Source organism: Anolis carolinensis, unplaced genomic scaffold (assembly GCF_035594765.1).
Source record: "Anolis carolinensis isolate JA03-04 unplaced genomic scaffold, rAnoCar3.1.pri scaffold_10, whole genome shotgun sequence".
NCBI classification, from domain to species: domain Eukaryota; kingdom Metazoa; phylum Chordata; class Lepidosauria; order Squamata; family Dactyloidae; genus Anolis; species Anolis carolinensis.
Genome location: NW_026943821.1, coordinates 9,618,376 through 9,631,256, shown reverse-complemented (window position 1 = coordinate 9,631,256; position 12,881 = coordinate 9,618,376). Strand labels below are relative to the sequence as shown.

General features: G+C 42.7%; 1 protein-coding gene across 2 annotated transcripts in view; it reads left to right on the top strand.

Moving 5' to 3' along the window:
- Positions 1 to 12,881, top strand: part of axl (AXL receptor tyrosine kinase) — a 100,538-nt gene that overhangs the window by 13,701 nt on the left and 73,956 nt on the right. For both annotated transcript variants that reach the window (XM_062962109.1, XM_008113853.3), the window contains exon 2: positions 8,513 to 8,711. In XM_062962109.1, the coding sequence (XP_062818179.1) occupies positions 8,513 to 8,711 (199 nt within the window). The remainder of the gene's footprint in view (positions 1 to 8,512; positions 8,712 to 12,881) is intronic.

Here is a 12,881-nt window from a genome sequence, read left to right as displayed (position 1 = left end):
AAGTGCACAATGTTTGTTTCTCAGGCCCCAAAATATGTCCCTCATTCCTCAAGGGTTAACTGCGGCTGTGAGGCAGGATATTCTCAGACTGATTTATTTACTCGCCTTCCCTGTTCCACATGCGCACACACCCTCCATCCCTCCATTGGGGTAAGTGTCCCTTTTTCCTAAGAAGAGTTGCATAAATTCCCCTAGTTTTCCAGCTGAGAGACAGATGGAGGAGCCCCTGCCGTGACGCACTTTTCCTCCACATTATTTGCTTGAAATCTGGAAATAAGACTTACTTCTATGTTCTCTTATCCAGCTGTCGTAATATGAACTACACCATATAGAAAAGGGCTGTTAGCAACCACTGAAGTCGAGGATGAGTCATTTGTGCCCCTTCAGATGTTGGACTATACCTCCCACGATCATTTGCCATTTATGTATTGATGGGTATTGTAGTCCCCAAAACATCTGGAGGGCCACATATTGAATGAAGCATGTTTGGGGGGAGAAGACGAGGCCATGGTGCTTCCAGATTAAACACTTTCTCCTCCAATGAAATTTCCTCAAAGCTGGGTTGTTGTGTGGCCATGTTCCAGTAGCATTCTCTCCTGATGTTTTGTCTGCATCTGTGGCTGGCATCTTCAGAGGTTCTGTTGGCAGTGAAGCAAGTAGAGTGTATATTGTCAGGGTTTGCAAAGATACAATATGTGTGTTAACTGGAAAATCAAGTGCATGAAGCCGATTGGCTGAGTTTTCAAGAACCTGGGGAATTGGTTTGTAACTGTTGCTATCCTGCTGCTGGAGAACCAGTTTGAACAGGTTTCTGTGTGTGTGTGAGAGAGAGTCTACTGAGTACTGGCTGGAAAGAAGATGGCTTTGTATTCAGAGAAGCCTGACGATTTCTGAGGCTCTGTTTTCTGCTGATCTTCACTGAAGCAGATTCATGGACTAAGAAAGGATTGCCTATAACTGCTTAATTCTGTAAGCAATGAGAGGGAATATTGTAAAATACCATTGCTTTGTTGATCTCTTGGATTTAGTAAAAGTTCCTGTGTTACTTTGTTTTGCAAAGCCGAGTGGTGCATCATTCTGCAGGGTGTCTCTGGGTTCACGGGCACACATAAGATCTCCCATCTATCATCTACAACCCCCAACATACATAAACCTGTGGAATGTCCAGGATGGGAGAAAGAACCCTTGTCTGTTGAAAGCAAGTGTGAATGTTGCAATTGGCAAGCTTGAATTGGCATTTGAGCAGCCATGAAGTTTGCAGAGTCAATCAGTGAGGGTATCTGCATAGAGGTAGCTTGGCCTTCGTTGCCTGGAGGCATCCTCTGTTTGGGAGCTGTTAACTGGCCCTTTTTTTCTAGAGTTTTCCTGTTTCTGAGTGAGGTTCATTATTTACTGCCTTGATTCTGGTGTTTTTTAACCATATTTTCCCAGTGATTCCAGTCATTAAAGCCTTCGACAATACATTCCTCAAAACTTCTAGCTTTGCAGAGAGTGAGATGTTGAAATCAGTGTTCACACCCTGAACTCTTTTCTTTGGCGTTTCTCTTTCTCTTCTCTTTGCATTCCCTTGATGACCTTGCCTTCCCCTTTTCTTTGGAAATGTCTTTCGGGTTTCTCAATGGAAAGTCGGAAATTTGATGAGGAAGGAAAATACAATGAGCAACAAATGGAACATTGGTCTCTTCAGCCAAAGGAAAACAGGTTCAGTCCTTCGCTCAGCCTTGATGTTGGCCCCGATTGAGACAAATGCCACCAAATATCAGACTTTGAAGAGCTGGCTTTTCCAGTTTGAGATAAACAAAGTGAGGAGATGAGTCACAGATCGCAACTTTCTCTCAATTTGATGTCATTTGGGTCTAAACTGGGATGAGGTTAGTGGCACCCCTATCATGAAGGTGACAGAGCTATTCTGAGGTTTAACCTTAGTCCAGATTTTAAAGGCATTATCCAAAGGGCTGAACCTGTTTTGAAGCTGAGAGTCAGTACTTTGGACAGTTTTTTGAGGTTGGACTAAAACATGGTAATCAACCTTCTGCCTCTCGGAGATAGAAATGATACTGTCTTTCAATTACTTCTGTAAAGGTCTCCGAAGCTTTAGGTGCTCTTACTGCCTATAACAGGGGAAAGCAGCTGATTCCTAATCCATCTAAGCACAGAAGTGTGCTTTTCATCTTAAGAACAGACAAGCATCTCAAGCTCTGAGAATTATGTCATGGTTTGCAAAGATACTATATGTGTGTTAAATGGAAAATCAAATACATGAAACTGATTGGCAAAGTTTGCAAGGACTTAGGGAATTGTTTGTAACTGTTGCTGGCCTGCTGCTGGAAAACCGGTTTGAACAGGTTTCTCTCTGTGTGAGAGAGTCTACTTAGTACTGGCTGGAAAGAAGATGGCTCTGTACTCAGAAAGGCCTGACTATTTCTGAAGCCTTGTTTGTTGTTGATCTTCACTGAAGCAGATTTATGGACTAAGGAAAGACTGCTTATGACTGCTGATTTCTGTAAGCAATCAGAGAGGCTATTGTAAATACCACTGTTCTGTTGATCTCTTGGATTTAGTAAAAGTTCCTGTGTTACTTTGTTCTGCAAAGCTGAGTGGTGCATCATTCTGCAGGGTGACTCTGGGCTTACGGGCACTCAATCCTCAACAGATTATCTGAGAAGGAATCCCACTGGAGCACTGCAGCACACCAAAATACCCGGACCGTGCTCGGACTTATAAAAAGCACTGCTTGAATAGCAAGCAAAAAGTGGGTGCTAGAAATAATATACGAAAGCTGACTGGCACAACCTGGGGATAACAACTAGATACAGTGAAGACATCTGCCCTTGCACTTTGCTACTCTGCTGCTGAATACACGTGCCCAGCCTTAAACACTAAAATATTAACGTGCCACCTCAAAACCCCAATCATACTATTATTTCAAAACTAAGAACCAATCGCCAAAGACTTGCGCTCAAAGTCTACATTCTGAGCCTTGGAGTTTTTGTTTTCGGTTGTAGTACTGGACAGACCTCACAAAAGAGTCTATTTTTGGTCAACCCAATCATCCTTCATTTCAACATACTAATTGGAGCGGCGAGAATGGGATGGCGGTGGAGGAATGTTGTCATTTTCATGTTGCTGTTGTTTTTTTAAAAAGGGGATTGAGCTCTTGCCAAGCAAACGCAAATCATCTGGAGATCTGCCACTGAAATGGCGATCCACCCAATGCTGCTTCAATGTTCGGTTCCCCAAAGTGGGCGAAGATGATGTGGTTCTCCGCATGTTGTTGGACTGCAGGGCCTTGCAGCTGTGTCAACTTAGTGATACAGATTCAGAAGAAAATATAGGAAGATTTGTTTGGATGTCTAGGGTTATCTGATCAGTTCAGTCATATGTCTCTCTCTGAAAGAAATGGATCCCAGCAAATATATGCATCTTCAAGTTGCCTGTTGACATGGCATCCTATACATGTTATAGCATAATAATAATAATAATAATAATAATAATAATAATAATAATAATAATAATAAACTGGACACAGGCGGAACTGGAAAATTTGGACAGAAAAACAAGAAAACTCATGACCATTCATCATTCACTGCACCCCCACAGTGATGTTGACCGGCTAAATCTGCCTAGAAGATCAGGTGGCAGAGGACTCTTACAAGTAAAACAAGCAGTCAACGAAGAAGAACATGCCCTGGCAGTGAAGAACCTGCTTTGATTGAAGTCAAAAATCAGAAACTCCTCAAAGCACAGCAGACAAAAAAATCAGTACAAGAAAACAGCACTACAAACTAGAGCTGACAGTTGGCACAACAAAACATTGCATGGAAAGTTCCTTGACAAAATTGAAGGAAAAGCTGATAAGGAGAAGACCTGGCTCTGGCTCACGAATGGGACCCTGAAGAAGGAGACAGAAGGCCTGATCCTTGCAGCCCAGGAGCAAGACATCAGGACAAAGGCAATTAAGGCCAAGATTGAAAAATCAGCTGATGACCCAAAATGCAGACTGTGCAAGGAAACCGATGAAACCATTGATCAATATCCTCAGCTGCTGTAAGAAAATCGCACAGACAGACTACAAACAGAGGCACAACTATGTGGCCCAAATGATTCATTGAAACTTATGCCTCAAGTACCACCTGCCAGCAGCAAAGAACTGGTGGGATCACAAACCAGCAAAAGTATTGGAAAATGAACACGCAAAGATACTGTGGGACTTCCGAATCCAGACTGACAAAGTTCTGGAACACAACACACCAGACATCACAGTTGTGGAAAAGAAAAAGGTTTGGATCATTGATGTCGCCATCCCAGGTGACAGTCGCATTGACGAAAAACAACAGGAAAAAGATCTCAGCCGGCATTTGGAAACAATAGACATTGACAAAATCACGATCTGCCAACTGCAAAAGGCCACCCTACTGGGATCTGCGCACATCATCCGAAAATACATCACACAGTCCTAGACACTTGGGAAGTGTTCGACTTGTGATTTTGTGATACGAAATCCAGCATATCTATCTTGTTTGCTGTGTCATAATAAAATAATAATAATAATAACAACTTTATTTTTATACCCCACCTCCATCTCCCCGAAGGGACTCGGGGCGGCTTAAATGAGGCCAGGCCCAGGTGGTTACAGACAGTATAAAAGACACAACAATATATAAACAATTCAATAAAACATATAAGAAGGAAGTGACCATTCCTTTCTCTGAATATAATAAATTTAACAATAAATTTTATTTCTACCACTGAAGGGACTCGGGCGGCCAACGAAATACAGCAAAGTTCCACATATAGATAATACATAAATCTGAAATGATAAAAACCACAAATTTACAACCACACACATACATAATTGCAATGTAAAACATTAAAATTCATAAAATGCAGTCATAGCTACAGATATAGTCAACTAATGTTTCATACTGGATAGGAAGAACTTCCTAAGAGCATCTTCACTGTGAGAGCTGTTCAGCAGTGGAATTCTCTGCCGCTGTCAGGATGCAAAAGCCCAGCATTCACCTAGCTGACCTGTTCACATCCTGCCAGAGCAATGGGGGAGGGAGATAGCCTGAATGATAAGAACCATTTGGCTGGGAGGATTGATTTATGGCCTGCTCTGGGTTTCAAGGATGGGAAGGAACTATTTGACAGAGAGGTGTGAAGGTGGAAGGGGGCTGTGGGGAAAAGAGTAGATTGATATACTGGAGGGTTGGCGGGAAAGAGTTAGTGCTAGCTTTGTGTTCATATTGGCAAGACGGATTTCAATAAAGCGTTTCCATGGAACATCTGTGTGAGTCCTGCGTTGTGTCCTATAGCTTCCGAGGACTGACAGCCACGGAGTGTGGTGGAGGCTCCTTCTTTGGGGGCTTTTAAACAGAGGCCGGATGACCATCTGTCGGGGGGTTGGACTAGATGGCCCACAAGGTTTCTTCCAACTCTAGGACTGTTTTGAGGAAACTTTGAAGCTGTTAGCTGGAGACACTTTTTTTGGTCTGCTTTGATCCCCACATAGCATTTTCGGCGTGCCCTATGCCAGAAAGTTACAAAAAACTATCATTAAATGGGTGAGGCTGGTGGGGTTTTCTGCCAGTCTTGGCAGCGAATGATGCAGACGCAAGTTGAAGCACATCCGATGCCCAGATGGCCAGATCAGGACGTCATTGCTCCTTCCATTGGTATATAAGTAAAGATGAGAAATAGAGAAGGAACGTAGCCACACACACTAAGAGGTTGCCAACTTTGAAACCAGCCCCTGCTCCTGTGCAATGAAACAACAGTATTGGCACCAAGTGGTAATGGAACAATCAAAGATGTAATCGAGAGAAGCTTGTATCAGAGCAAAGCATTAATACTGGACTAAGTTTACAAGGCTCTAGTGATTATAACCTGTCTTTTGAATTATAACTGGAAACAGACAGCAAGGAAATCATGAGCTTCTTGGGCCCCTTCACACTAGATAAGTGATACCAGGAAAAACAAGGAGCAAGTTCTCGGATTTTTAGTTTAGCAGTATTGTGAGGATTTGTAAAGAGGCACTATGATGTAAATGAGTTGAAAGGCATGTGTTGAGAGCTGATTGGCTGATCCAGCCAGGAGCCAGAATTCTGATTGGCTGCTGTCTCTAGCTTGGTGCTGAGACAAATGGTTTTAACTGTCACTTTCACCTCAGAGAGTAAAGAGAGTGCTGACTGGAAATGGTCAGGAAGGAAATGGGTGCCATACTGGGTCCCCCTGGGGGAGAAGAGCTATACGAATAATAAAATATATTGTATGTACATATGGCTTGTAAGCTGCCCTGAGTCCCCTTCGGGATGAGAAGGACAGGATATAAATGTCGCTAATAAATAAATAAATAAATAAATGCGGAATATACATTAAATAAATAAATAAATACTCCCTGAAGCCTGATTATTTATAAGGCAAAAGAGGCATATTTAAAGACTGTTTAAAGGGACTGTTTATTCCCTATGTTCTCTGTGTGAATTCAGAAAGACTGCTATATATATTGTTGCCCTGTTTGATCTTTTGAACTGAAGTAAAGGTACTGTTACTTGTTACACAAGCCTGAGTGAAACTTTATTATACTGCAGGGTCTATCTTGATTCAGAAACTGTGGTAAAGCTTCTGTTTATTTTTATCTACAACCTTCAAGAGGAACTACAGCTTTTCTTACTGACTGTGACATTTCTGAGGCTGAGAGTGTGTGACTTGCCCAAGCTCACTCAGTGGGTTTTCGTGGACAGGTGGGGATCCCATCGCACTGAGCCATGGCAGTTCAGCTGATGTTAACCTGTATTAATTTTATGGTGTAGATCAGGCATGGGCAAACTTTGGCCAGTAGGCTATCAGGAATTGTGGGAGTTGAAGTCCAAAACACCTGGAGGGCCGAAGTTTGCCCATGCCTGGTGTAGATCATATGTGCAAACACAAGCCTCATGGGCCAAATCCAGCCCACCATGTCCTTTTATGTGGTCCTCCAGATGCAGGACTACATCTCTATTCTTCACAATTAGACATCATGACTAGAGCTGATGGGAGTTGTGATACAGTAACATCTGGGAAGCTGCAGTTTGTTCCATTTAGTCCTGAGTTTTAATGTAGACACAAAACTTGTGGATAGGATGCCTGATGTTACAATGTCCTTTAAGCTTTCTCCAACCTCAGATCCTCAAGTGCTGTTGGGTTGCAATTCCCATTATCCCCAGTCCGCATGGTGGATAATAAAAAGGAATGGAGTTTTCATTTGGTAACATCTGGGGACCCAAACTGGGTAAAACTAAAGAGCACTAACCACTAGGTTAAAAATATATATAACTAGCTCTGCCCAGCCACGCATTGCTGTGGCGAAGTATGGTGGTATGGGAAATAAAGTATTGAATTGGTGGTAGTTAAGGTAAAGGGTAAAGGTTTTCTCCTGACATTAAGTCCAGTTGTGTCCGACTGCACACTGGCAGCGTGGAGTCAAGATAATCCAGTTCAAAGATGATAATATAAGATTATAAATGGGTTATATAGCTGTGTGGAAGGGCCTTGAGTCTACACTGCCATATAATCCAGTTAAAATCAGATAATCTGTATTTTATAGGTCTAAGTGAGGTCTAACTCTGCCTGTCCCCTGGACTGAGTGGGTTGCTAGGAGACCAAGTGGGCGGAGCTTGGCCTTTAAACTAGCAGCAATTGGATAAAAACAATTATTCCTCTCCCTCTAATTAGGACTGTATCTTTCTTTTCTTTTGGTTGTATGAACGTAGAGGCATGGATGAGGGGTTGTGCTGCCAAGTTTAGTGTTTCTGGGATGTGTAGTTTTGTTGTTTTGTCCTAGGCCGAAATTTCATTACCCTTTTATATATAAATAGACTAGCTGTGCCCGGCCACGCGTTGCTGTGGCGAAGTATGGTGGTATGGGAAATAAAGTATTGAGGAATTGGTGATAGTTAAGGTAAAGGGTAAAGGTTTTACCTTACATTAAGTCCATTATAAATGTGTTATATAGCTGTGTGGAAGGGCCTTGAGTTTACACTGCCATATAATCCAGTTCAAATCAGATAATCTGTATTTTATAGGCAGTGTGGAAGAGGCCTAAGTGAGGCCTAACTCTGCCTGTCCCCTGGGCTGAGTGGGTTGCTAGGAGACCAAGGGGGCGGAGCTTAGCCTTCTAACTGGCAGCAATTGGATTAAAAACAATTCTTCCTCTCCCTCTAATTAGGATTTTATTTTTCTTTTCTTTTTGTTGTATGAACATAGAGGCATGGATGACGGGTTGTGCTGCCAAGTTTAGTGTTTCTGGGATGTGTAGTTTTGTTGTTTTGTCCTAGGCCGAAATTTCATTACCCTTTTATATAGATAGATTGGTTTCTCCATCCATGGATTCAACGGTCCTTTGAGGGCAACCATAAGGTTGATGTGGCCCTCAATGAAAATGGGTTTGATACCCCTGACGTAAGTCCACCCTGACATAGTTTTCTCCTTTGCAATGCCATCCTAATTCTCCACTGTTTTCTCCCTTTAGCCATCTATTTTCTAGAGAATCCATCGAACCTGACGTCCTCCTTGGGCAAAGATGTGAAGTTCTCCTGTTCAGTCCATGCTCTGGGAGGGCCGCCGGAGCTGAGCTGGTTGCGAGATGGCACAGCACTGGAGTTTGCGGACAGCAACCAGGTGCAGGTGCCCTTGGATGATGAAGAATGGATGGCCACCAGTGAGTTGAGGTAAGTGACGTGCGACTTTCAAATAAATGGTTTAGTGCGTGGGCACATTGCCATGCTATTGAGGCCGATTTGCTTGTCCAGAGAGGGCGAGAGTTGTAAATTGGGTCTGTGAATGGCTTGCAGAAGGATGGTCTGAGTTTCCCAGCATATGACAAAACAGAGACGCATGTCTGCCATTCATTCATCCCTCCATTTATTCCCCCATTCGTTTTTCTCTAGCCATACGATGACTTCAGAATTCTTCTACACTGCCATATAAAATCCAGATCATCTGCTTTGAACTGGATTATATGGCAGTGCGGACTAATATAATCCAGGTCAAAGCAGATAATCTGGATTTTATATTTATTATTTATTATTATTTCTCACATTTATATCCCGCCCTTCTCACCCGAAGGGACTCAGGGTGGCTTACAACAGTGGCAACAATTAGGTGCCCATACAAACCAATATAAAACAGCACATAAAACAGTTAAAACTATTAAAATACATTATGAATTAGAAATATACATTATATTATGGATATATTTAAATGTCCTGCTGTAAGTTTTTAAATTTGTTTTATTTGATATGTTAATTGGGTTTTTTATATCAGGATATGATGTTTTAATTGATTATGTATTGCTGTCTGATGTATTTGTATGAATTTTATATGTTGTACGCCGCTTTGATCCCACCCGCAGGAGAAAAGCAGGATATAAATGATTTATTATTATTGTTATTATTATTATTATTATTATTATTATTATTATTATTATTTTATTGTATGACACAGCAAACAAGATAGATATGCTGGATTTCATATCACAAAATCACAAGGCAAACACTTCCCAAGTGTCTAGGACTGTGTGATGTATTTTCGGATGATGCGCGCAGATCCCAGTAGGGTGACCTTTTGCAGTTGGCAGATTGTAATTTTCATCATCATCATCATCATCATCATCATCATCATCATCATCATCATTTAATTACTTATTAATCGCCCTTCATCCACGATGCTCTAGGCAATTTACAAGATAAAATTGTAAAGGATAAAAATACATACATAAAAATATTAATAAAATTAACATAGATTAAAAGCTCTAGTAAAGAGCCAGGTCTTGAGTGCTAGGGTAAAAGGCCCTAACTCACGCATGGCTCTCATATAGGGCGGCAAGGCATTCCATAAGGCAGGGGCAGAAATAGAAAAAGCTCTGAGTCTGGTCCTTTCCAAGTGCACTTCTCTAGGACCCGGTACATAAAGTAAGTCTTGTTGGGATGGTCGTTGCGACCTCCGATGATGGGAGAAGGAGAGACGGTCCCTAAGGTACGATGGGCCCTGACTGTAAAGAATTTTAAAAGTCAGAACTAGCATCTTATATAGACCACGGTAATCAGCTTTCGGGTCGTGGACATCGGAAGGCCAACATACAGGGCGTTGCAATAGTCCAGCCTAGACGTGACCGTGCCATGGATGACTGTTGCCAGCGCCTCATCAGATAGATAGGGTGCCAGTTGCCTCGCTTGCTGTAGATGGAAAAAGGCCTGTTTGCTGGCAGCAGCGACCTGAGCTTCCATTGTCAGCTGCGAATCTAAAACGACACCCAAGCTCTTAACGGTAGGCGAAGGAGATAGGGCAGCACCATCGAAGGTGGGTAGCAAGTGGGTCAGACCGGTCGAGCGGCCATGCCAGAGAATCTCGGTCTTCACCTTCAGTCTGCTAGCACGTAGCCAGTTTGACAGAGCTTTGCCAATGTCTTTGTCAATTTTGTCAATGTCTATTGTTTCCAAATGCCGGCTAAGATCTTTTGGCACGGCACCCAATGTGCCCATCACCACCAGGACCATCTGCACTGGTTTCTGCCAGAGTCTTTGAAGTTCAATCTTGAGGTCCTGATAGCGGCTGTTTTTGCTGTATTATTATTATTATTATTATTATTATTGTTATTATTATTATTATATGGCAGTGTAGAAGGGGCCTCAGAGATGAGGCTTAATTCAAATAGACCCAGATGGGGTGTATCTACACTGTCAAATTAATGTAGTTTGGTATCATTTTAATTGCTATGTCTCAATACTATGGAATAACAACATCATCATCATCAACAACAAGACTTTATTTATAACTACCCTCTCTCTCTCTGAAGGGACTCAGGGAATAATGGCAGTTGTAGTTTGACAAGGTTATTAGCTACCTTTTTTAAAGAGTGCTTGGGCCTCACTGAACTACAACTCCCAGGATTCCCTATCATTGGGTCATGGCAGTTGAAGTGGTGTCAAACTGCACTAATTTTACAGTGTGGATGCATCCCCAAATGGAGGGAGTTTCTGGGAGACCTTGGGCCCATCTTCACTAAAGAATTATAGCACTTCATTCCACTTTAATTGCCATGGTTTCTGGGATTAATAGATTAGAGACAGGGGCTGGGTCTACACTGCCATAAAGAATCAAGATTATCTGATTTGAACTGGATTATATGGCAGTGTAGACTCATATAATCCAGGTCAAACCAGATAATTAGTCTTATCTGATTTGATAATATGGATTATATGGCAATGTAGATCCAGCCTGAATTTCCTGCTTCCTTCATCCATTCCACACTTTCTTGAATTTTGAAGGCAATGGGAGAGGGAAAGCAGAAAGGCACCGTCTTCGAGCTGGGGACATCCTGCCAGCTTTTCTCCTACATTGAGTTGAGCAACTGGAAACACATGAGTCACACATACACACTCGTGCATCGTGCCTGCAAACTCTCAAAGTCAGCTCATCCTCATCTTCAGGAGGAAAATGGTTCCCTGTTCACGTGAAACCAACTCAAGTTCATGGCCCCTTTTGAGCATCCGGCATCAAAGACAATTTCGAGATTTTCCATGGCATATAGTTTCCACTTGTTTCATAGTGACTTCATTTACTGTTTTACACATTTGCTGTGAGAGATGAAAATATGCTGCTTTTGAAAAGCAAAAGCAAAAGAGATAGGTTCCTTTGGACCACAACTCCCATCAGTCCCATATTGCTCAGACCTGATTAGACAGTTGTAGTTTGAAACATCTGGAGCGCATCTTGTTGTCCACCCTTGTTTTAAGATGCATCCACACTGTCGATTTAATGCAGTTTGATACCACTTTAACTACCCTGGCTTAATACAGGGAATGCCGTGGATGTAGCGTACCTAGATTTCAGTAAGGCCTTCGACAAAGTCCCCCACGACCTTCTGGCAAACAAACTAGTAAAATGTGGGCTAGACAAAACTACGGTTAGGTGGATCTGTAATTGGCTAAGCGAATGAACCCAAAGGGTGCTCACTAATGCGTTGTCTTCATCTTGGAAAGAAGTGACAAGTGGAGTGCCACAGGGCTCCGTCCTGGGCCTGATTCTGTTCAACATCTTTATTAACGACTTACATGAAGGGTTAGAAGGCACGATCATCAAGTTTGCAGACGACACCAAACTGGGAGGGATAGCTAACACTCCAGAAGACAGGAGCAGAATTCAAAACGATCTTAACAGACTAGAGAGATGGGCAGAAACTAACAAAATGAAGTTCGACAGGGGCAAATGCAAGATACTTCACTTCGGCAGAAAAAATGGAATGCAAAGATACAGAATGGGGGACGCCTGGCTAGACAGCAGTACATGTGAAAAAGACCTTGGAGTCCTCGTGGACAACAAGTTAGACATGAGCCAGCAATGTAATGCGGCTGCTAAGAAAGCCAACGGGATTCTGGCCTGCATCAATAGGGGAATAGCATCTAGATCCAGGGAAGTCCTGCTCCCCCTCTATTCTGCCTTAGTCAGACCACACCTGGAATACTGCGTCCAATTCTGGGCACCACAGTTGAAGGGAGATGTTGACAAGCTGGAAAGCGTCCAGAGGAGGGCAACTAAAATGATCAAGGGTCTGGAGAACAAGCCCTATGAGGAGCAGCTTAAAGAGCTTGGCATGTTTAGCCTGCAGAAGAGAAGGCTGAGAGGAGACATGATAGCCATGTACAAATATGTGAGGGGAAGTCATAGGGAGGAGGGAGCAAGCTTGTTTTCTGCTGCCCTGCAGACTAGGACACGGAACAATGGCTTCAAACTACAAGAAAGGAGATTCCACCTGAACATTAGGAAGAACTTCCTCACTGTGAGGGCTGTTCGGCAGTGGAACTCTCTCCCCCGGAGTGTGGTGGAGGCTCCTTCTTTGG